The 26,338-nt window shown below is 35.5% G+C and overlaps 1 protein-coding gene across 2 annotated transcripts in view; it reads right to left on the bottom strand.

Moving 5' to 3' along the window:
- Window positions 1-21,269, bottom strand: part of LOC140155824 (rasGAP-activating-like protein 1) — a 65,862-nt gene extending 44,593 nt beyond the window's left edge. For both annotated transcript variants that reach the window (XM_072178808.1, XM_072178809.1), the window contains exons 1-3: window positions 20,942-21,269; window positions 19,900-19,956; window positions 6,796-6,909 (exon numbers count right to left, since the gene is read on the bottom strand). In XM_072178808.1, the coding sequence (XP_072034909.1) occupies window positions 6,796-6,909; window positions 19,900-19,956; window positions 20,942-21,009 (239 nt within the window). In that variant the 5' untranslated portion in view covers window positions 21,010-21,269. The remainder of the gene's footprint in view (window positions 1-6,795; window positions 6,910-19,899; window positions 19,957-20,941) is intronic.
- Between the last annotated feature and the right edge of the window lie 5,069 nt (window positions 21,270-26,338).

Genomic DNA, 26,338 nt, shown 5'->3' with positions numbered 1-26,338 from the left:
TAAAATTTGTGATCTTGAATTTTCTTACAAATAGGCCTACCTACAACTAAGAACAAATTTCCATGTCTTGATTTTGTGAAAGATGTGTTGTGCATGAAGATTATTGTTCTGTGAAAATTTCCACTTTTACAGCAGTCTAGTGTAAAACACACAAAAAACATTTAGGATTGGGAGGAATACAGCTTAAAATAGCAGACTTTATTGATGAGTGATTCCTTTCATTATGCTTCTAAACACAGAAGATATTTTGGTAATTGCTTCTGACAAGTTAAGCTACATTGCAAGACTAGTTTAAGTGTCCAAGTCAACATGTTTCACATTAGTTTTTCTGCCTAAGAAGTAATTAGATAATCCACTTTACTTTTATTTTTAGATTTTTAAATTTTAACTTAAGTACTGTACAAAAAACATTATTTGAATCCAACTCAAAATAGCTGTGAGGAGCTGTTAATATGCATTTGGAAAGCTAGCACAAACATTTTATGTTCAGTGTCGGTGTCATAATTATTATAATTTTTTTTTTTTTGGGTGGGGGAGGTCATGAAGCTTAATTTGGCGCAATTTTTGCCCTGAAATTGGAAAGTTGCCTAATTTCGTATCTTGACTGTGCAGTATGGGGGCAAGCAGAGGGAAGGCAAATGTTTACAACTATTTTGTGTATATAAATACCTGATTATGTTTTTAATTGCTTTTGCAGAAAAGCGATTTTCACACATGCTCAATGTTTAATTCTGTTTTCAGAGCATCAAGCCAATCAATCCATATAGATCCCTGAGGCAAAAACGACATCACTTTTGTGAGTTGAAAAAATCTCAACTCCTGGGCGATGTCGCTTGTCACATGAAAGTATCAACCAATCAGTTTCTACCAGGTGGATTTGTTATTTTGCTAATTAATTGACCTTTCTCGACCATTAACTTTGAATTAATTCAAAACAATAATTATTGACAGCAATGGATGTTCTTTAATTGTGGCATTATGAATATTTTAATTGTCGTCTGCAATTGCGGTCGCCATGATTAGTATTAATGCAAAAGCGATGAGCGTTGCAGTGGTGTGGTGTGGAGGGAGAAGTATTTTGATCTGGTTCCCATGTGAATGCTCGTACAGGTCCAAAGTGCAACTCCCAGACAGAGTATCAGGATGACGAATTTGGTGCCAATCTTGAAATAATCCAACACCACTGCATGTATAGGGTAGGTATTTATTGAGTTCTTTTTGGATCCCACATAGGGAAATTTTCATTATTTTTAGTCCAGTTTATATAGGGTCCCTAAATAAAGGCTGCAGTACCAGGTTTTGGTATAAGAAACAAAATGTAGGTGGAAATTAAATCTCTTGATAAATAATGGAGTTGAATTTTTTTATTTGAGGTAACTTTTTTCATGAAAGTAGAAAATATGAGATATATCAATATATGCATGCATGAAATAAAAACCAGTTACTCAGTTTATATTGCAAAATGATTAATAGTACTACTTCATAACATATAACCAATTTAATACATGCATGCATGAGTTTGTATATTCATACCGGAAGCTACCATAGAAGTTATTGGAAATGTATAGCTCAATAATGTATGCATTAGACCTAAAGTGAAACTAAATGTCTTTCATTCTGTAGTATCAGGATTCATGAACATGGTTTTGTAACCATAATATGCATGCATGGTTTTGTATTTATTAAAAATGTTTATGTTCATCACATTTGGTTGTAGCATTACCATCAACATCTAATACTCAAATTTCTATAATTTCAGATGCCTAATTCAATATAATACTGTCAGAAAATTACATCTAACCTCATCATATAATTGAATTAAAATTGAATTATAATCATGTAAGGCAGCTCTGTACTCTCAGACATGCATGTAGTAAAAGTGCCATAACTTTGTAATTATTCACGCAAGACATATAAAAGTATACATTTTTATAAAGGCAAGACATCAATGAATCTCAGTATAAACACAGATTTGGTGTAAAAACAACAATTATGAAGGAAATCACAAAAAAGTGATTTTTTGGCAATTTTTGTTTTGGTACATCATAACAAAAAAACACTCTTTCCAAAAAAGTTTGTTTTGTTTTTTTCTTAATCTTGAGGCACCATTCCAAAAACAATTTTTTTAGTTTTTTGATATTGGCCTTATTTTTTGAGATATTGACCATATAATGCTCGGTTCATAGTCCACTTCGCGTACGCGAATTTTTCGCCACGATAAACCTTGAGGCGGAATTTTACCATCTCCGCGGTAAAAAAACCCTTCGCGCGATAAATTTGCTCGAGATGGATTTTGTTCAACTCGAGCGAAATTTCGCGCGCGATAAAAGTTGCTGATTAGCTGCTTTGCCGGGAAGGTCACAGCATTAAGTCACAGAAAGCTGTATTCTACTGAAGAAAATCGCTTAAACCTTCCTCACTAGCATATCAAAACGGGTTGGCTCAACCTGTACGACGTCTTAAAAGATAGGTCCTGGTCATATGCTCTTTGCCGCGAACCATATAATGGAATTCTCCATCCTCTTTGCGCTGTCAAATGAAAGGCCTCACATAGTGACTTCTTCTTTGTCTTCTACGTTGTCGAAGTCTTATAATAATCACAAGTATTGCTATGGTTATGTTTTGAGATGCTAGAGCAAATTTAAAGCCTACTCCTCATTGCAAGAGCCATTTTCTTCTTGTGCACAGAGGCCAGAAGAGAAAACAAATTTAACATAAACAACTTTTCCCACATAAAAAAACAAACAAAACTTGTTGCTAAATAAAAGCTACGCATGCCAATTATGACCTTCCAATACCAGCCCCATTCACATGCACGAACGAAGGTTAGGCCGATGCACAATCACACCCACCCCAACAAACAACCCCTCCCTTATATAGACACAAACACCCTACATTATGATTACGATTTAGGCCTATACACACAGACTTCATTAATTTGAGGCCTACAAAACCTTATGTCATGATGAGATGAAACATAAGATACATAAAATATCTTTAATACTCAAACATGATTTTTATTTATATTGGCCGCATTCATGACATGACATTGCCCGCCTCTTTAATTATTTTTCAATATGGGCAACACTTTTGAAGCATATTGAAAACCCCCAAAATACAACAATACACGATGTACACCAGGCACAAAAAGAAACTTGTCAGTTATATTCATCCTTGCTGTTCAATAACTTGATAATTTTGGATTGTCCTATGGACGCAATAAGTAGATCAAACACAACTATTGCCGGAGCTGGATCTTTACCATCCGAATCTTTTATTTCCTTTCATTTACACAGTTGATCAAGTGTCAACTGTGTTCTTCATACTTAATTTAATATCACATACATTTTTGTATCACCTCAGACAGCTATATCATCTGAGGTTCTTACATGTATATTACTTCAGATGTATCAGACAGCTACAACATCTGATACCTGTCCCATTCTCCAAACAGCATAATTTGGCTAGGATTTAAACAATTACTCATTTAATATCACCTCAGACGGCTGTATTATCTGAGAGTATACGCAGTTGACAGGAAATCAACTGTCTATATTATCTAATACTTTTAATATCACTTCAGACGGCTATATCATCTGAGCTTTATGTATCAGACAGCAATCATATATGTATCCAGACAGCAATATCATCTGATACCTTTTTACGCAATCAGACAGCTATATCATCTGATGCCATTTACGGTCCTGAAGTGAGACGACCCACTTCAAATCCCAAACAGCATAATTTGGCTTGGACCTAATCATTACTCATTTCCGAATTAGGACAACCCCATTCAATTTCCAAACAGCCTAATTTGGAATTTGGAATTGACATTAAATATTAAGTATGTGAAAACATTCCCAATGACTTCCTCAAATGCAGCAATGTATCTCCATTTTGATTCATATATTGGACAAAATGGTAAAAAGCAAAAGAAACAATGCCATTTAATATCATATTTTTCATAAAGGGAGTGGTGGGTGGGTTTTAAAATTTTCCTGACCTCTTCGGATGGTATCAAAACAGCTTATGAATTTTCCAGGCAATATTTTCTGAGAAAACGGCCACGCCCCCAGAACCGCTGCCTATGATTGGCTACTGGCACGCGACTCGACCCAGGGCATGGATGCACAACAGGTGTCGGTCTGATGTCACAACACGCATAGCTCCACCTTTTATTGATCTACAGGACAATGAAACCCTTTTCAACAACCCAGGGCTTATTACGCCAATGACAATTTTGGTTTTGATTGAAGTTGGCTCAATCAAAACCCGATTATTCTGAAATATACATTTTGTTAATTGGACTTTGCTTTCTCATTTGGCACCCTGTTCGTGAAAAACAAACAAGAATTGACCAAGATATGCGTCTCCAAACCCGCAAACCCCCAAAACAAAAGTTGCATTTTCAACGATTTTCAATGGGAACGCATCGTTGTATTGCACACAAGCACCACGGGCCAATCAATAAAGCACACAGTGTACAGGCACAATTGAATCATTAAAATTGCAACTTTTCATTTTGGGGTTTGAGAGTTTGGAGGCGCATATCTTGGGCAATTCTTGCTCAATGTTCACGAACAGGGTGTCAAATGAGAAAGAAAAAAACCAATTAATAAAATGTATATTTCAGAATAATCCAAAATTATCAAGTTATTGAACAGCAAGGATGAATATAACTGACGAGTTTCTTTTTGTGCCTGGTGTATATTAATGTACCTGACAATCAGTAAAATCATCATCAAACACATCGATCGGCAACACCAATAACGAAACAGCAACACTACCTTGCGATAAATTTTTTATCGCGAGAAGTACATTTGAGTATGAATCAATTTTATCGCGCGATAAGACCTTGGCAAATTTTTCGCGCGAAAAATTCGTGTACGCGAAGTGGACTATGAACCAAGCTTTCGGCATCAAAATGAACTTTTTTAAATTCACAAACGCCTTTTTGCACAAAATGATGCCTAAAATCGGAAATAGACCAAAATATAAAAAAATGGGAAAACCGTTTCTTGAGTCGATCATGCCTTTTATGATGATCATATTTGCTTACCTATTAATAGATGCTGTATTTATTGAGTTATCGTGTACCTAAATAGTCATTTTACCGAGAAAATTATTGAAATAATGGCCATTGGAGTTTAAAGTGGTCACATTTTGCACTTTCATCGAATCTCACAGGAGAATGCGGCAGTTTTCGTTTTTCTACCTTATATTACATGAACATCGGGTAAATCCACGGCCCCTTGAGAAGTTTGAGCGAAATCCATTCATAACTTGATATTTAAATCGGGGGAAAGAACTTTAAAAACCCACATTTTATCAGCTATAATGGAGCCATTTGACCACTAGGTTTTTGTGAAATCAGTGCTTCCGTGGTGTTTCCATAAGATGCGCCGCGCATGCAGATAAGCGTTGCGTATGCGTAGCGTATATGTGTGTTAACAAATTGCGCGATACGCAACGCGATGCGTTGTTGCGCGCGTGTACCCTGCTGGTACAACAAAGATTTTCTTTCCTTTTCAATTTCAAACACGAGTGGAATATACCCGGGGTGGAATAGTGAAATAAAATCCTTAACATATTGCAGTTGGAGTTTACAAATCTGGATTTTCATTCCTTGTATTTATAAAAAACATAACAAAGTACAAACATATCAAAAAAACTCAATTTCGCGAAAGAAACAATGTCTTGAGTACACAGCCGCGTTAATTAAGAAATAAAGGGTAATGCATTATCTTTTACACCCAAATAATGTGTCCGAGGCAGTAAAAACGTAAATAATGGGTGATCATTGAATTTGAATGGGCTTTAAACATGCCTCATTATACTCAAATTAAACAGACTCATCAAAACTGATGCATATTTTTCTTCAGATATTTATATTGACTCAATTTGAAATCTTTTTGAAGCAACAGCTGTTGAGTGTCAATATCGAACTTCAGAAAATAATGAAATTTGAGAAATATATCCTTAAAAGATCAACTTTGACCGATATTCTGCAAAACCATGCACCATATAAGTAAGCAAGTAAGCATATCAGGATGGACACATCTGGCATCATTTAGCTGTCATTTAAAGGAAGGTGACCTGATACATTTGGGAAATCAAATTCTTTAAAACTTACCTATAACATAAAATGTCATCCCTTTCAAGCACTCATGCAAAAATAACATGTATATGTTTTTTGTAAATGTGACTAATTCCTAATGGAATTACCGACATTTATACAGCGTGATATTGGTAGTCTACAGTGTTTTATTAAATCATCATGATCATGTAATATATTGATTTCAAGTGAAAGGCCCTATTTTTCTCATAAACATATTGAAATTAGAAGTTCCAACTCAGCGTATTTCCGAAGATATCATCAAAAAACTGCCCAATTAGTCTCAAATGTGGTATACCATATCTGAGACTAATTCAACAGATTTTTGATGATTTCTTCGGAAATATACCGATTTGGAAAGCCAAATTTCAATATGTTTATGAGAAAAATATGAGCTTTCATCTGATATCAAAATCTGCATTTTGATGAGGTAAAGTGGGGGATGAGATTGTCAATCAGGTTACCCACCTTTAACCATCTCCTTCATAACATTTTTGTATGTGTCAGAACCCATTCACAAACCGAGACGCCTCTCGAATAGTGAGCGAAGCAAGCACCGAGCGTAGTATCAGAGTACAGCACAGAGCCTGTGCTAACTTTGTGTGTGTGATATCAATGTATTTTGTTTGAATTGATAATTCCAGGCAAATTATCCATTCTATCATTTAAATATTGCCTACCTCATTGTATCTTCATCATATATGTAAATAGACAAATTGTGGAACCCTCCTGGAAGATGAAACTGATATTCCTCACCCCAAAATGGATCCAAGGTTCGCCACACAGTTGCAGTTCTGCAAAGCAACAATGGAACAGCATATAACTAAATCATTATTTTAAAGCAAATTACACACATTATTCAAATCTATAATACTTTCCTTCTCATCACCTGTAAACCACAAGAACAATGACACATTCTCATGTACAGACACATCTATATACCTAAATATACATTTAATTATCAAAAACAAATTGGAAAAAATTACCAAAAAAATTACAATTTTGTATCCACAAAGGGTGATATTGTACTTTATGTTTAATCAACCCTAGCACTGAACCCTGCTTTTTGCTATCGGAAGTTAAAGAAGAAACAAAAAAGGAGAGAAGATGAACAAAGAAGTCACTTTGCACCCCCGGGATTCGAACCTTAAACCCCGCATGCCAAGTACCGGTACGTAGCCACACAGGTTACACTGCCTTGGTCAGCAATTCCATAAGCATATAGCATAGGGTGATTGTATCATGGCAGACCCTGGGATTCATGCATGTGTAGTAGTCAGTAGCGTCGCCTTTGTTGAAAGTGGGGGCGGGTTGTTCAGTTCCCCGAATGGAGTCTGATTAGGAGCAAATTTGGACGTTTTTAACGTTTTCCCCCGAATCCTACGAATGACCAATGATGTGCAGTGGTTTTCATTGTGGTCTTTTGTGGTATCTATGGGTGTTAGGGTTAATATTCTATTCAAGATTTAAAATCCATTGGTTTTGTATACATTTCTTAAATCTTCAAAAGGTTATGAAGTGAACACAAATTTGCTCTTGTAAATTGTACTTTATTGGTAATCCCCACCCAACTGTTTAAAATCATGAACAAATGATCCTGGCACATGCCTCTAGGTCCAAGGACTCTCAAAAATCACTTACATTTTGGACTTGGTGGGAAATCATGGATTTTGGCAGATCTTGAAAAATCAAGATGTGCTTTTTGGCCTAAAGTGTGTTTTTTTGCCTGGCCCTATATATAATAACACCAAGACTTTTGATGTAAACTGCATGAACTAAAATATCCCTGGCCCCTCCTTCCTTGGATGTGCCACTGCCATAGATATATATATAATTTACTTGTGTCAAGATATCTTTAAAAATAAGTACACTTTATACAGAAATTTCCTGCCAAACTCCACTCTTCCTGCATCACTGAAGCCACAATAGCTACAATTTCAGTCTCCATGGATTTATATAAATCTTAATGCATTTTCACACCAAGTTAGTCTTACATCTACATACAATCTTGAACTAAAAATAGGGTTGTGTTTTCATGTGGGATGCCTGCATTGATTATGTTTCTAATGTGTTTTGGATTTCACACATCACCAACACGCACCACTTATGAAGAAACCAGTAAAACATGCACATATGTAAGATTGCAGTGTTTTACATGAGTGATTCGAATTACCTGAAATACACTACCAGTGTGTCCTATAGGAAAATCTCATTTATTTCTTCACCCAGTGGTGTGTCACCTCTAGATTGATAGATGAACACTTAACCATGCACGTTTTAACCATCCAGTCAAGTGACTTCTTCAATTAGCTGTAGACGTGCAGGAGGGGAACAAGTGGGTGGTAATATTGGAAGGAAAATCTTACAGGTGTTTTTTAGAGGTGAATGTTTCAATATTAATGTTCACTACATGCCCAGACTAGATGTAAATATATCAGGAGGAGCCTCAAATGGTGTATCCTTCATAAATGAGGGGGTACCTGGGATAAAACACTATGAATTAGACAGTTTTAAATAGTACCTTCAACAAATGTGATGTGATCAAGCAAAATCAGTCGGAAGTTGGAAATATTGATTTTGAGATGTAGCCAAAAAATCCTACAAGATATTAAGAATTGAATATGTCCGAATTCAGACTGATTTTGCTTGATCACACCACAAATAATTACTCCCTATTCCAGAAAAATACTGCACTAATTTTTTGGCTTAAAAGAATATTATCCTGTTTTGTCAAGTGAAACAGTACTAAATCCTAATCATTTAATTAGTTCTAACTGGCAATAAAAGTAAAATTTTAATATTTAGGCCAAAAACATGCATTTTATGGGGGTTTTTTTTGTATGCGGTAACAATCAAGCCCAAAGACTTGTACGGTAAAAAGAATTTTTAGAAAACACATTCTTTACCGGTACTCTTTTTCATAACCATTGTCAAAAAAATAACATAAAATATCAAAATTATGAGCTAACTCTTAGCCTATAAGGCCTATACTCAGGATTTGAAATGCATAAACTTGTGCCAAGTCATAGAATTTTGTGACAACAACTGTGAGAAATGCATGTTTTTGGCCCATTTTACCTCAAATTGCATAAATATTAAAATCTTCATTTGGCAAAACAAGATAATATTTTTTAATTCCAATAATGAGTGCTGTATTTTTCTGGAATAGGGAGTACCTGTTTGTATTGTGACAGTATAATATTTCAAAAGAACTGTTGCCTTTACACACTTGGCTAATTTTTAAACAGTCAAGAGATTTGTATGCTGTGTAGTTAGTATCAGTTTGTATAAAAGTATCAGGTACTCTCTTATCATGTACAATAATATGTATTTATTCAATTCATTTCCTCATATTTTTATTCAAATAATTATTCAGTTCTAATTTGTTCAGTTATCACAAACAATTGATTAACTTTTAAATCTGATACTATCATAGATAGATCACTATTTTGGTATTGCCATGGTAGTGGGGTGTTAAGGTTCGTACAGGTTCGTACGAACACTGGAATTGTGAAAACTTTTGGCCTTATTTACTGCTAATCAGTGGCGTAGCTGGGATTTTTTCCAGGGGGGGCAAACCTGTATGGGGCATGGGCCCAAATCCACCAAACAAAAATGGGGGTAGGTGCGGGTGTTGCGAAGCACCCCCCATCCCCCATCAAAAAGAAAGTGTACTTTCAAAAGAAAAGTACACTTTCAAATATATCAAAGAAAAATAAAAAAACAAAGGAAATAAGTTTAAATTTGGCAATACAGTGGCCCAAGAAGGAAAATGGTAAACCGGGTTATTACTTTTTCAAAGAAATTGCGCGCTCCATAAGAAAAATTTGCATTTTTATTACTAATTTTGTGTTAATAGAAATGAATTTTGGCTATAATTCTTGCTAATGTCCTGATTAAAGTGCGCACAAAGCGCGAAAAAATTTCCAATTTCGGACTATTTTAGTCCAAAATGAAGGTAAATTTGACGTAAAGGCCAGTGCGCGCGAAGCGAGCAAAATTTTGCAATGTTACCATATTTCGGTCCAAAACATGGTGTTTTGGGGAACATACCTAATAGGCTATTTTAGGGCCCTGGACCCGTACCCATCTGGTCTAATGGTAAATCCGGCCCTAAAGTTTGAAATAACTCAATGGTAAAAAACATGTCGGACACAGCCTTCTTGACCACCTTTTTCGACTTTTTCGTTTTGGGTTGGCCCTTTTATTGTTTTAGTTAATATACTGCTCCTAAAGGTGCTTTTGTGCAATTAGCATTTCAAAAGATATCTACTAGTATATTGATAATAATCGTATGGCACTACATATCGTAGGCCTATGGATTCTCTCTTTCTCTAGCCTTGATCAAGGCTTCCTCCTTACTTTTTCTCTATTCATGCTCCTCATAGGACCCATGTATAATTAGTGGTAGAAGTAGGCCTATCATATACTGGACTCTCTAAAATTTTTAGTCAGGTCAGATTTTTTGTGTACGCTGGCTACATGAGCTAGGGAGAAAGTGTGCCTTGTGGGGTGGGCGTGGTGGGCATTTTGCTCCAACCCTGGGCTCAAACACTACCCCTGCAGTGCACAGTATGCCTGGAGTAAAGTAAGATAAGAAAGTCCACTATCTGGCCTCAACAATTCAAATGTCAAATCAATTTTTACAAAGTTATGATGCTAAATAATTATTTCCAAAGAATAACTTTTGAAACGGAAATTTTTGGAAAATGTGGCAAAGCTTCCATGAATTTTACATTCTCTAACTATGGACGCCAAAGGACTTGAAACAAGTCTATCTTTCTCTTTCCCTTCTCTTCCCCCTCTTTTTCCCTCTCTCTCCCTCCTTTCTCTTTTTTCCCTGCACTAGGAGGGGGGAATGGGGGTCTAAATAGACAATTTTGTATGGTATTGCATATCGTATGGATTCCCCATCTCTTTTCCCCTCCTCTCCCTCTCTTTCCCCTCCTCTCCCTCTCTTCTCTCTTTTTTCCTCTCTCTCTCTCTCTCTCTCCTTTTTCCTCTTTTTTCCTTACGCTATGGGACGGGGCCCAAATAGTGCTAGGGGCGGGGGCCCAAATAAGCAATTTTTGCCAGGGGGGGTTGGGGACAAATAGACAAATTTTGATGAATCCAACTGTGACATCAGATTTATAATGTACAAATGCTCAGTTTTGGAGCTAATAATAAAAAACATGATTGTTGTCAAGTTCTTTTGGACACAAGATTTTTTTAAATTAAATTTTAAAAACTATATTTAAATATTTAGGAAAGTTTTTCAATCATAAATAAATAAACTTTTATATACTTTGGGCCAACAATTTAGCAGTAATGTGGTCCAAAAGTTTATACAATTCCAGGGGTCATACGAAATATAAATGGTAATGGGCCATTGCCTATGGTCAAGAAAAATAGCAGAAACATTTTTTTTGAAAGTATTGTTCACTTTCTTTGTTAGTGTAGCTTTCATGTTCGTGGAGGTGACCATGACAGGCCCTCTCTGATATTACAAAATTCCTGATGTTCGAAGGACCCCCTGGGGTATTAATATTACCAGTTTATCATCCTCAATTTCTTACCCACTTTCAAAATTTACCTGCTCGACAGCAAAGTCACCCCCCCAGCGTTTAGGTGGGTGTGAAAGTACATCCCTGAATATATTTTGTACTGTATGTTGCAGTTTGCTTAATTTCTGATATCATTTCACTGTCTTCATTGACTCAAATCAGTTTATTTGCCTCCTGCTTATAAAATACAAATTGAAATTCTAAGAATAATGTCAGTCTTCAAATCTGTTTGCCTCCCACTTGGATACGAAATACAATGAATCTGTAAGGTTTCGTAGTGCACAATAATTGCTTTTATTTTTAAAATGATTTAATTATCCATTTCCGTTGTGCTTCTTGCAGTTGGCTTATTGTTCATATCATTTATTGCAAGATGATGAAACAAGATATGTGTGCTTTTGTAGCTGCTAATTGCTTGCTTGCTTGCTTGCACTACCCACGCAATGATTGTAACTTTTTCACGATAATGAAAATAAGATCAAAACAATTCAATTTGACATTTTACTGGCAGTTCTCTACAGTTCATTCCTAAAAAAAAATCCCAAGGAAAATGTTGCTCCTCTGTCCTCACTTTCAGGGCTCGAAAAAATTTTAATTTCCTGGGAAGCAAGCTAAATTTACCACAATTTATAGCATGTTTTTATATAAAAATAAGACACAATTTCCCTCTAAACACAAACATTTCCTGGGAATGGGCTTCCCGAATTCCCCACTTTTTTGAGCCATGCTCACTTTATAATTTTTTTTAAAGAGATATATAGTGGTGTGGCCAAAGGGGAGTGGGGGAGGGGGCAATCCTTGATACATTGCGACTTGTCAGTACATTTCACCATGTGCCAGTAAAAGTATGTTGTAATGATGGTAAAAAGTTTTCCCCACACTTCACCGCCCCCCACACACACACACACCGTTTGTGTTTGTCAACAACTCACGGACATTGTGTATTGCTATCAAATTGAGGACATCTGAATCAACATTCAATCAACAAACCGAGGACCAAAATGGTGATTTTTTTGTGTGTATAGCTGTGTTATAATAACAAACGTATCTCTAAAATGCATTTGGTATGCAATTTGCACCAACTGCAGACCTTCTCGAAGCGAGGACAGTGCTCGTTTGCAGGTAAGTCTACAGTTTAAATGTGAAAAATCCTCGTTTGCAGGCAAATGCTGATGCACAGATGTCCAGTTTTACATTAATACGGTGAATACAGGTGCATGCCTGGGGAGGGTTACACAGAAAAACATGAAAATCAGCCTATTTGGGGCACATTTTAGGTTTACAGGCCCCTGGGTGAGCTTTCAGGCCCCAGGGTTCAAGGTTTCTAGGCACCCCCCCCCCCCCACACACACACACACACATCCCTAGAATTTTTGGCACTTCATCCCATCATGTCACATTAAAGCTATAATTATCATTTAATGTGTGAATTGTCAGGCACAGCCAAATATTTACTATTTATTTATTTGGCAAAAAGCACAGGCAATACCCAATAGTGCTCAAAGAGCACTAAATTAAAGGGAAGCCCTACATACAAAGCGAACAAAAAATAAACTGAAAAGCAAAAACAGGATATAAAAGACAACTATTGGAGGGTTTTAACTACAGCCTTGAAAGCGGACAAGGTGGGACAACAAACAACATTTTCTGGTAGCTCATTCCATAACATAGGACCAAGGTGGAAGAAACTTCTTTGACAAAGGCTTACTATACACTGATGGTTTGTGGCTGTGTCTTTTTCTGTACAAATTTGGAACTGAGTCATTTCAAAATTACATAATTGAAAATAGTTACAAGTTACTACAACTCAAGCTACTACAGTAGTAGTGAATGAGCGTGCCAAGTTTTCTGATGACTGATACACACTCTACTAGCAGATGATATGCTGCTTGATTTGGCACACAGCAAAGCCTTGTCACCTTTAATTATTCCAGTCAATTTAATCAACCTTTAGTTTATTTATTCATTTATTTTATTTCAGTTTACTCAACAACCCTTCACTTCCCACATAATTGTTTTATGGGCAAGCAGCCATATTTGTATTGGTTGCCATGTTGGGCTTCCTCATGTAGTATTCTGAAATGACTGATTAGAAGAGGAAACAATAAAATGATTTGTTTCTCACACATTTTGCAAAAAAGAGCTGTGCTATGCCTTTTCTTTAAAAAAATAACAACAATTTATGTGCTTCGAGGGATTTTGTGTGATTTGATTTTTTTTAAATAACTAAACAAAAGCCTGTAAAGCCAATGTATAGGGCTACACGCTAGGATCATAAGGATGGCTTTCATATAGACCACTTGGCATGTGACGTCATTGCCCGGCATTATGCGCGCGCATTATGGCAATTTCCATTGTTCTTTGCCCTGCAGTGTGCGTGACGCATCGTAGTTTGCTAAGGGCATGTGCATTTTAAATCGCCCGCCACATTTCATATAGTACAAGAAAGCCATTGAACAGTGTAGCGGCTTTTCAAGCACATCGATAGACGAGTCCCTCGCCGTTGTTGATAAACAGTGATGTCAAGTGGTCTATACTTATGCTCCCATGTTTGAGAGACAAACCTTTTGGGGGGGCTAGAGATGATTTTTCAACACCGCAAAAGCAGGTTATTATATTTTGACAGGAGTAAATATTTTTCTAACCTATGACAAAAAGTAGACCTCTTCCTATAGATACCGGTATATATTATTTGCTCTTTGATATTATTTGCTTAATTATAGTTGATTGTATGATGAAAAATTATCATAAATATCATAAAATGCACAAAATAATCATATGATAAAGGTATGTTGCATGGTATTTTATGGTGCTACTAAACTATTGCTCCATTTTTAGAAGGGTTGGCAAGGGAAATCTTTGACACACAGCAATATTGAAAGCAAAGCCCATGTGGGTACATGTAGCACCAGATACAAAATGATCCATCAATTCTTCTCAACTCTAATTATAGTTGATTGTATGATGAAAAATTATCATAAATATCATAAAATGCACAAAATAATCATATGATAAAGGTATGTTGCATGGTATTTTATGGTGCTACTAAACTATTGCTCCATTTTTAGAAGGGTTGACAAGGGAAATCTTTGACACACATCAATATTGAAAGCAAAGCCCATGTGGGTACATGTAGCACCAGATACAAAATGATCCATCAATTCTTCTCAACTCTAATAATACTAATATAAATCAAAAGCAATATCAAGTGAATCTATTGTGCATCAAGTTCTTTATGCTGTGTAGATTTATATAGAAATATCAACTTATATTTTACTTTTATTATTTCTTGACATTTCTGGTATCCCACCCCCATTATTTGTTTCAATTTGTGCTTCAGTTTTTGTGCCAAAAATTATTGTGCTCTGTTCAATAATTTTGAATATTTGAAAATGTTCATACCATTTTTCAGAGTTATTTCATTTCTACCTTCAAATTACTTCCTGGGATTTAGGAATTACCCCCACAGAAATTTTTCAGGGATAAAATGTGGACATCCGGCAAAGAGTGAGGTATCATTAAAATGACTAAAAAAGGGACACCATACAAATAAATCCTGGCTACTTCACTCATTTTAACCTCTCAAGGATACGTAAATTGCAATTTTTCAGTAATGTCAGATTACAATATAATGCTTGCATATTATACCTTTTTTTAAATCTTGGTAAGTATAAGTATTTCTGTGCAAGATTTTTGATTTTGACAGGCCTGAATTTGGCCTTGTGTCTCGTAGTCACAATTACCATTATAATTTCGCTGTTTTTCATGTTCACATGCAAGAATGTCAAACCAGAGAAGATGAGAATAGATTTATTCTCATCTTCTCTGGTCAAACTCAAGCTGAATTTTATAGTTGATCGCTTTTGCAGACATGTTCAGTGTGCATAAATGACTTCACTTTTGCACACTGAACATTTGAGTGATTCTCTTTTTAGCTTGGCTTCCAAGACAAGATCTATTATCATTCTTTTCTGACCTTGGAAGTATTTCAACCTTCTCATTGTTATTTGTAGCAGATTAATAATATCTTGGTTAACAGAAGAACTTTACTTGGTTACTTTCCTAGTTCAGGTTCAAATGATTTACTTCGTTTGCCTAAGTTGGGCCACTCTTTGCCATGTTTGCACATTGAGCTTGTATAATGTAAAATGAAATCATCAAAGATCTCAGAACAAAAACAAAGATTTTTTTATCTTTTTATTTCACATATTAACGCGGCTGTGTACTATAGACATTGTTTCTTTCGCGAAATCGAGTTTTTTTGATATGTTTGTACTTTGTTATGTTTTTTATAAATACAAAGAATGAAAATCCAGATTTGTAAACTCCAACTGCAATATTTTAAGGATTTTATTTCACTATTCCACTCGTGTTTGAAATTGAAAAGGAAAGAAAATCTTGTTGTACCAGCCAGGGTACACGCTGCAACAATAACGCATCGCGTTGCGTGTCGCGCAATTTGTTAACGCACAAATACGCTTACGCATACGCCGACGCTTATCTGCATGCTGCGGTGCATCTTATGGAAACAACACGGAAGCACTGATTTCACAAAAACCTAGTGGTCAAATGGCTCCGTTTTAGCTGATAAAATGTGGGTTTTTTCAAGTTCTTTCCCCCGATTTAAATATCAAGTTATGAATGGATTTCACTCAAACTTCTCAAGGGGCTGTGGATTTACCCGATGTTCATGTAATGTAAGGTAGAAAAAGGAAAACTGCCGCATTCTCATGTGAGATTCGATGAAAGTCAAAATGTGACCACTTTAAACTCCAACCCCCAGTATTTCAATGTTCATTTTCTCGGTAAAATGACGATTTAGGTACACGATAACTCAATAAATACAGCATCTATAGTTAAGCAAATATGATCATCGTATGAAGCATGATCGACTCAAGAAACGGTTCTCCCATTTTTTTATATTTTGGTCTATTTCCGATTTTAGGCATAATTTTGTGCAAATAGACGTTTGTGAATTTTAAAAGTTCATTTTGATGCCTTATATGGTCAATATCTCAAAAATAAGGCCAATATCAAAAACTAAAAAAACGTTTTTGGAATGGAGCCTCAAGATTGAGATAAAAACAAAATAAAATATTTTGGAAAGAGTGTTTTTTTGTTATGATGTACCGAACAAATATTGCCCAAAACTCACTTTTTTGGGATTTTCTTCATAACTGTTGTTTTTACACCAAATCTGTATTTATACTGAGATTCATTAATGTCTTGCCTTTATAAAAATGTATACTTTTATATGTCTTGCGTGAATAATTACAAAGTTATTGCACTTTTACTACATGCATGTCTGAGAGTACACAGCTGCCTTAACATTACGTAGTAATAAATAAATGATATTTCCTTCAAATTTGTATTTAAATCAAAATACCACTTCAAATCACCCATCTTAAGAGCACTGACCAGATAGTTCATGATTCAACTCAATTCAGGCACTACAGAAGACACGAAAGTGGCCCAAGCTGTTTTAGGACTACATAATACATTACACAATTGGCCATATCTTCGCTTGCAAGTTGTAGATCAATTTTATTGAAACAAAGCTTATGTATTAGCTTGCAAAATTACCTTGACAACAAAGTAAACAATACAATCAATAAGTGACTATTTGCGTACTACTATTTTCTAAACTGTATAATTCTTTTTGTTACAACCTGTATAATGCAAAATATTGCTCTATTTATATGTGGTAAATCCAGGGTATACAGCATTACTTAATCATTCCAATTAATTGTATAATTATCGCAAGAGCTTATCAAGATTCCAAATAAGCGTGTATCCTTGTGGACTCTGAACAGTTGCAACGCTAACAAGTGGATGAACAGCCCTAATTGCACACAAACACAGTACATCACAAATAAGATAACTATACAATGAACATGCAACTATAATATGCCGTAATGATAATTGTCTGAATTAAAAGTACATTACCATTAACCATTATTGTGGTCTGGTTCTAACACATTGTGTTTTCTACATCACAATTAGACCCATCATCCAAACTTTCTTATTCCAACTTTTGAGTTTATTTGTGAAGCAATTGGATTCTAGAATCATATAGTGTCCCATAGAAAAGTACAAAACTTTATGAATATAATTTTTTTCATAATGCCCAAAAAACATATTCCAGGCCTAAATTATGAGCTTTCACATGCTACCCAAATCTGCATTTTAATGGGGTAAAGTGGGGGACAAGGCCATTAATCTGGTCGAGCACCTTTAAATATATGAAGTCGCCTGTATGACAAACTTTCTTCTCCACAAATTTCACTAGCTGTGTTCATCATAATTGAGCTAATTTTATGTAGAAGTTCAATTGTTTCCTTTTTCTGTGTTTTATGATCATTCATATGGGGCCAGTCCAGAAAAATAGGGCTAATCCCAGTCAGATATTAGAAATCTTCAAATTTACATCTTTCAGAATTCTAAAAACTATGATTTAAGTTTTTACACATTTCTGACCATTTTACCCATGAATAATGACATATTGCTTGAAGAGAGTTAACTTAAAATTGCAGTTAACTACATGTACCAATTGAATACATTATTTAATTTGTAAAGAGAAATCTGCAAAATATTATAGTATATTCAGACCGACCTCCCTTAAAAACTGGACCTCTTTAATCTCTCTGTTTAGCCATCTGATCTTAGTAGAAATACATTTTAAATACTTATTGTACCTTTATTCCATACTCTGAAACATTTCAGAAGGGTCTAATCTGTGTTGAATAGTATGCATACATCACTTGAATACCATCTGTCAGTGTTATTATCCAGTAATCTTATGCTTTTCAGAATTTAGTAAATTTTGGAAATTCAATGCAGAATTACATTCGCTTTACCAGATTATTCACTTATCAGGTCAGGACAATGGTTGGTCCTATTATGGCCACATGAAAGAGGTTGGACTGCACAGTAGCAGGATAAATGTGGTTATATAGGACTACTATATCAGAGGCCAGTACCTGGTTCTTAATTAAGACCTAGTAACCATTGACTATCTCATTAGTATGCTTGGGTAATTTTTCCGGTAGAGACCGCTGTGTCATGGGTTGCTGGGTACTGATCAAATTTGAACAAATCAATGGGTTAGTACAAGATGGTCTCTGACATCTGCAATAGCTGCCAGATAGTGTTCCATCTTAGGAGTTTGTTGTTAGACCAATTTCACCATTTATTAAGATTTGTGGCCAAAGTCTTGGGCCAAAATCTTTATAAATAGTCAAGTTTATCTGTATTTACACCAATTCTGGCCAGTCCTGCGCAACAATTACATGCCAATCGCATGCCATACAGCCTTAGCATGCAGGAACATTGCTGCCAGGTGTCACATTTTTTTATAGAAAATACCAGATGTCTTTAGAGCAGCTATTGCAGATTATGCTTTCTTGCACTAAGCCCTCAAAACTAAAGATCCAGTTGAAGATCAACTTACTCTTGGTAAATATCAGAAACTGATGCATGGAGAGATTTATAATTGTCAAGTGAGTGTCATAACAGTCCCACTCAATGTATTCATGGAAATAAGATTGGTTACAAAATTTGGAGTTGGTAATTGGCCCCCGGAATTGACTGGAAAATATGCTCCCAGTATTTCCCGCTCAGGTGGAAAATGTTTTCCTTTCATGAATGCAAATTTATTGCCAAAGTTATTATGTACAGTTTTCTTCAGTGGCTTACTGCAATATTAGTTGATACGAAATAAAACAAAGCTATGGAAGGGAAGTGTTGGGGGGGGGTGGGGAGGAGGAGGGAGAGAGGTAGTGAGGGTGAGAGGTGAGGAGAGAGGCAGACACAGTGACACAGATACCGTATTGTTCTTAATAAGCACCCATGGGCCGTGACATTTCATGAAGCCTGGGCGTTTATTAGGGATCAATCTTTTGTGTATGTTTTTACATTAAATGACCAAAAAATCACCACCCATTCCAGTTTTAGGTGCGTCAGTTTGCAGGAGAAATGGCTTATCAGCTCTTATCATGAGAAATTAATTTCCTATATTAAAATATCCAGCGTAGAATGTATAGGCCTGTATTTTTTGAATTTTTTTATAATGGTAAATTTGATTGCTTTTTCAATTTTCATTTTGAAAAAGTTTGGGGTGGGTGTTTAATAGAGACTGGGCGCTTATTAGAAACAATACAGATAGACTAAGACAATTTTGAAACAAAATCAGTATGGTGTAGAAATATCACAAAGTTTGTCACCATAAGAAATACATACCTTGCCACCACTTCATTGTCTAGCTTTATCAAACAATAAGGATCACTACTGCCTGAGCTGAAATTAAGACAAAACAAAATTATGAATGTAAAATATTTGATGTTTAATTATAGGGTACTACACCTGGCCAATTTGTGCCTATTTTTGCATTTTTTCTCAAAAATTATAAGCGCATTGGTGACAAGTAAGATATGTATATTATAGGGGCAGGACTACAACTACTGCACTGAAAATTCGGTAACTCAAGGCAAGTAGTTATTGATTTATTGATCAAATATTGGTTTTCCCTCATTTTTTACTGTAACTCCACAACTGTTATCTGTGCTGAAATAAAATTTCCAGTGCAGTAGTTGTAGTCCTTGCCCCTATAATACACATATCTTATTTGTCACCAATGCGCTATATTTTTTGAGAAAAATGCAAAAATAGGCACAAAATTGGGCAGGGGTGTAGTACCCCCTTAATTTAACCCAGTAAATTTAATGACCCATAGATCCTATGTACAACTAAAGATTGTCTACCTTTGAACTTGTGAGAATGTATTTACCGGCATATTAATGAAATTTTGTTTCACACCTCCACACAGAGCAACCGTTTAATCAATCAAACAAACAAACAAACACATGAATTATTAGGAATACGCCTCATGTAGACAAACCTTCACATTTTTCTTCTTTACCACATTTTAGGGAGTGTTCATAAAAACTTTGGTGGGGTCGTAAATATGGGGGATCAAAACAAATTACTGTCCCAAAAAGGAGAGGGTCACAAAAATGCAGTGTTTTATAATGGGGGGGGGGGGTCAAAAATTTAAGACAAACTTTTACCTTCCTTGATCATGTTGATTATGGCTAAATCATGTAAATATATATTGCCAAATTTCAGACGGAAGGGCTGAGGTTGGGGGATCAAAATCATTTCAGACCAGAGGGGGATAAAAAACAATTTTATGTTGAACTTGAAGTTGAATGAAGGCTCAAACTTTTCCAACCCCCCACCAAAGTATAATGAACACTCCCTTATTGTTTACAATTGTACTCACATCAAATCTTTCCCAGGCAATTCTTTAGCTTCTCCTATTCTCACATAGAGAGATGTGTTGAATGCCATTTCTAAGTGTGTATACTTTTGCCGGGATACCGTCAACAAATAGCTAGCCGCAAAATTCAGGTACAAATGTCCATCGTGTGTCGGTGCGTTTATGTACAGGTGGTCGTAGTATTTAAGGTGAAAGTCTCTGAATCACCTTGAATCTAGGTTCTGTGACTGTGTTGTCACTCAGTCAGACACTGACAATCGGTCAAGTCAATCACTAAATAAATTGGCCTCAATGACGGAGTGCAGTGCTTAAAACGCTTGTGACGATGATGCTCAGCTTTTTACTTTCTCTATTACAATGAATGGCGGCACTATTTATCTCGAACACGTATTGCATTCAGTAAGCTTCAAAATTGATGCTAGCAACTGTTAACATTTCGCAAACAACACTGTCACTGCACGAGTCAATGGACTGTGGACTATGACATCGACATGTGCAACAAAATCAGCGAGGTTTGTTTACAAAAGTTGACCTTTGACATTAGAGGACTTTGGCCGATACTATGCGTTTGGACAGATACGCCAAACTTTCGTCCACTCAAAAGCCCGGCTCAGACTGAACTGAGATCTCAAAGGCAAGCCTGCTCAAAAGTCAGCTTTTCTTCAGTGCTTTTTCTTATGTTATATAATAGTTTTGACATTATATACCCAGTTGTCTCACCAAAATTCACAAAATTTCGTTGTTTTTCTTTTTCGATTTTGATTTTTATCAAAATTTTGTCGACTTTCCTATGCCGGGATATTTTGACCCCTTTTTTTTTTAAATTCATATTTTGGGTCTTTTTTACTATAAATATCTCGAAAACAAAACAAAACTGTGATGATACGACTGAAGAAGTGTGATGACTGTAAAAACTGGCAGCAGATGCCCTGGTCAAATTGAGAAAAATTATATTTTATAGAAATGAGTGGTGTTTTAGTGGTAAAAAATTGTTATCAAATCCTAACATAGGCATAATAGATCCCGGGGGGGGGACAGTCCATATACACTCACCCCCCCCCCCATGTTGACGCCTCGGTATGTGGGTTTCTGACCAAATTAACCTCATATTTGACCATTTAATCCCAAAAATTTTGCACGCTACGCGCGAATTTATACTTTCGAACCTTTGATTCAAAGTTCAATATGGCAAAATTTGTGTACAATATCCTTATTTTGTCGCCAGCCAAAAGGTGCTGGGTTCACATTACTTCAAGAAAAACTTTGGAAATTTTACCTCCCGGGAGAGTTCAATTAATCGACTCTTTTCTTGTTATTTCAGTTATTTTTATATTTTCAATTATTGCATCAATGAAGTGTCCGTCAAAACACACTCAGTAAAGTCAGTGAAATGTTACATCACAATTTGCACTGCGATAGGGCTTAGGCCCGATTTAAGTTATTTTGAACACTGCAGAGAACCAGTCGCCCTTTAGGCCTAGCTCAGAAAATTGCATTTGGATGGCTGTCATTTTCCCCAACCTTTGAGGTTAGCGATGTCTTCCAACCATCGGATTAGGGTTAGGGAATCATTCTTTTTTCTTTTTTTTCCATTTTTATTCACCTGTAGGCCTACTTGGGCCTGGTGGAAGGCAAAAAAGAACATAGGGGCCTACATTAGGGAATCATTCTTGATCCGATAGTCTGATAGTTGGAATACAACGTTTGAACCCAATCTTGTCCTTTCTTTAGAGGGCGTTAGCATGGTTAAAATTTTTTTAAATTCGAATCAGGCCAGGTGGTGTGCGGCACGAATTTAATAAATTCAGAACTTTTCCTTTGTCGGGCGTGTATGTAATTGAATGAAATTATTTTGAAATTTGAAAAACGCGTACAATATCACAAACCAAGCAAGTATGTTGATAGATAATATTAATATAAGCAAAATCCGTTAGGGGTTTGATAATGAACCCATAAACTAACCTTCAAATTAATTAAATAGGCCCTATAGTACGGTCCGGTTTTTAATGCGCCGTGATTTATAGGCCTACCACTTTTTATTTTAAAACCAAAACTGAAAGCAATAAAGTTACGTCCATTTACATAACTTGGGAGGTCATCTGGTGACGACTATATTGTTACTTTAAATGGTAGTTTCAAGTGTGTAGAGATGAAGAAATTTGACGGGTGCCCAGTGAGTACCCTTGGCCTTCAGGCATGCATGGAAGTAATCCTGAGTCCCAAGTTTACAAATTCAAAATTGCTCACTGTGTTCAAACCAATTTCAAAGTATAGGCTATTCCTAGATTCCTAGAATCCCCGTGACAAGAGGTATTCGTGAAAAGGTCTAAGATTGACATTTAGACTCCACATGGGTCAACATAAATTGAAAATGGTCTCAAATTGTTTATTTTGATATAGCAATCCTAAAAAGAATAGTTTGCACTATGTAGGATATTTTGTTACCATGGAAACACGTCAAAATCAATAGGGTTGAATGGTTACTGCACTGACCCATTTTGCTGTGATATCAGAGAAGATGAGAATCTCTGCCTATAGGCCAACAATTAAATCAGGCCCTTATCCCAAACTATGTTCAACATAACATATATGAACGCCCGTCTATTGAATGCTTAGTTTGGTCCCACCTACAACTACTAATATATACCGGCTGCTTGCGAAACGAATTGAAGCGAGCCGAATTTTTTTTTGAGAGCACCCCCTTCAAAACCCGGGATCCTCCCGTGTATATGAAGTCGGCCCACGCAGTAAGAAAGACACTGACAATCACTCTATTATATATAACATGGTGGTTTCAATTCATTTTTATATACTCATATTAAACTGATCCCAACCAAAGGCTGGGATCAGCTTTGTATTTTGTACAAGGTGTTGGTATAAATAAACATTAACAAAATACAGATACAAAATATAATAACATCAAGTGTTATGTCAATACATACAGATACTGAAAAAAAGAAAGATAGGGATATCGGGCCAGTATTTAGGAACTTCTTTTAACAAACGTCGGTATAGAATTGATACTTTTTGTCAGCAAAAAAAAATAATTATGGACACTTGCACTAGAAAAGCTTTCTGAAAATAGATGTACTTAATAAAACTATTGAGTATTGAACATCCATACATGCAGAGTTAAAATACTATCAAGACTAGGCCACTCGAATCGAAATGAATTTAACGTGAATCGTTACCCGGGAATCGTTATAACTCTGCTTTCGGGTTCCCCATCCCCTTTTCCCTCTCTTTTCCCCTTTCTTACTGTATTATTTTGTTTTCTTATTTACACATACACATAATATTATATTAACTTATAAATCAAAATCGTTCGCCAAAATCATTTCACCTCGCATTAAGGGTAGAGACAATAGAAATTTTTCGAAGATTGGTACCTTAATTGCTCGCCCCCTTAATTAAAATCACAATTGAGACCTGTTCCAGCAAAATATTACTTAATTCGACCTGGCAAGTTCTGGGGCCTATATAAGCTTGAAAATTTAAAGAAACACATAAGAAAAATATTGGCTCAATTCATTATCAACTTCAAAACCAAATATTTAATTTTCCTCAGTAGGCGAAATGTTGAGGTTTTCTATAAACATTTAATAGTAAATCTCGCTTTTTGACAAATTGCACTTAAATATATAAACATGCATGTATTTTGCTGGAACCGGTTACAATTTAGGCCTATATACTTGACCATAATTATACTTCGTGCACTGGCACAAGTGAAGTTTACAGGCCCATCTCCTTTATGTCAACGTATATATTTCCAGTCCTATCAATAAATTTATGCTCTTGATTATTTTAATTACATTGCAAACATTGTGGTCCAAATAGAATTGACACTCCTATCACGTAATATTTATGCCTGAAACTTTACGAAAGATATTTGAAATAATTTCAGATATTATAATTATTATAATTTAGTTAAAAAATAATGAAAACATGTCGAAATTATGTCGAAATATGGTTTGGCCTATGTAAAAATGAGCCTAACAATAGACGAAAGTAGATCTACAGTTAAAAGATTTCAAAAAGTAATGCAAAATTATAGGCTTTTATAATAAGGGATAAAAGTTATGTTATGACAAATCTCACATGATACAACTTACCACAATGAAATGATAACTTGATTGAAATTTACGCTTATGGTGCAAAAAAGTATTGAAATTCCTTCTTAAATTGAATTAATTGACCTGTTCGGATGTGGAAACAAGCCATACTGAAGATGTTTCTAAAAATATTAATATAACATTATCAAATTATGTTGGAACGCTTTTATTTGCAATAAATTGCTTTCAGAAAACCGAAACGATAAATGGTGACATTTTCAAATGGAACACCCATGCATGTTTTCATTGTCATCATGGTCATAAAAACAACTTTCGCAAAACATTTAAAAAAACAAGCGCTTCTTTTGGACCACAATGTAGTGTACTGTTTAACACAATATATCATCAAGTGAAAGACAAAGAGTGTCATCTAGTTATGACATACCTATTTATATGAACATCAATCTGCATATATTTGACAAGTCTATATTCACGTGTGTGACAAACAACAAGCATATACATTGTACATTATTTTCATGTTTTGGAATTTGATTCCAAAAATTAAATAATACTCGCATAAGATTTGTAATCATTTGATATTGAAAAGGTATAGCGGTATGCACATCATGCACAATCATTTTGAAGCACCCTGGATAGAATAATATAATTTTGAGAATAGCAAATTTTGGAAACAAAATTGCACCCCAATAATAGTTACAAATTACGGAACGTTATGAGTGCCATCTTCTTGGTAAGATATAATTATCTCGTCATCTGGATGGCACTTAAAATGTTCCGTAAATAATAATGCTGAATTGCATAAGGTGGTACTACACCCCCTGATAAATTTTGTGACTAATTTTGCATTTTTCTCAAAAAATAACTACACACTGGTAACAAAAGTTATGTATATTGTAGGGGCAAGCAATCCAATTACTTCACTAAAATTTCAGTGATTCAAGACAAGTGGTTCATTATAATTATATGTTAAGAAATGAGGTACATTCTAGCGGTACCCCTTTTCTTATCATAAATAACGTTTCGCTTGTCTTGAGTCACTGAAATTCCAGTGTAGTAACTGGATTCCTTTACTCAAAACCCAATGTTTATTTTCATTTATATCGATCTTTGTAATTTGTTCCCGAATTTAGGTATGGGCTATTCTTTCCCTCTTCAAATGCCAGGAAAACTACCGGTACGAGCAGGCCCACTGAATTATATAGGAATGCTGTTCGACAAGACCCGCAAAACAATGGAATGTTCTGATCAAGGGGAAAATGAATCTATACAACACCTGCATGCAGTATTCAAACAATCTGTGTATAAAATATCACTTAAATTTGTCTTA

This window comes from Amphiura filiformis, chromosome 6, assembly GCF_039555335.1.
Source record: "Amphiura filiformis chromosome 6, Afil_fr2py, whole genome shotgun sequence".
In the NCBI taxonomy this organism is placed as follows: Eukaryota; Metazoa; Echinodermata; class Ophiuroidea; order Amphilepidida; family Amphiuridae; genus Amphiura; species Amphiura filiformis.
This window is presented reverse-complemented; position numbering and strand designations above follow the sequence as displayed.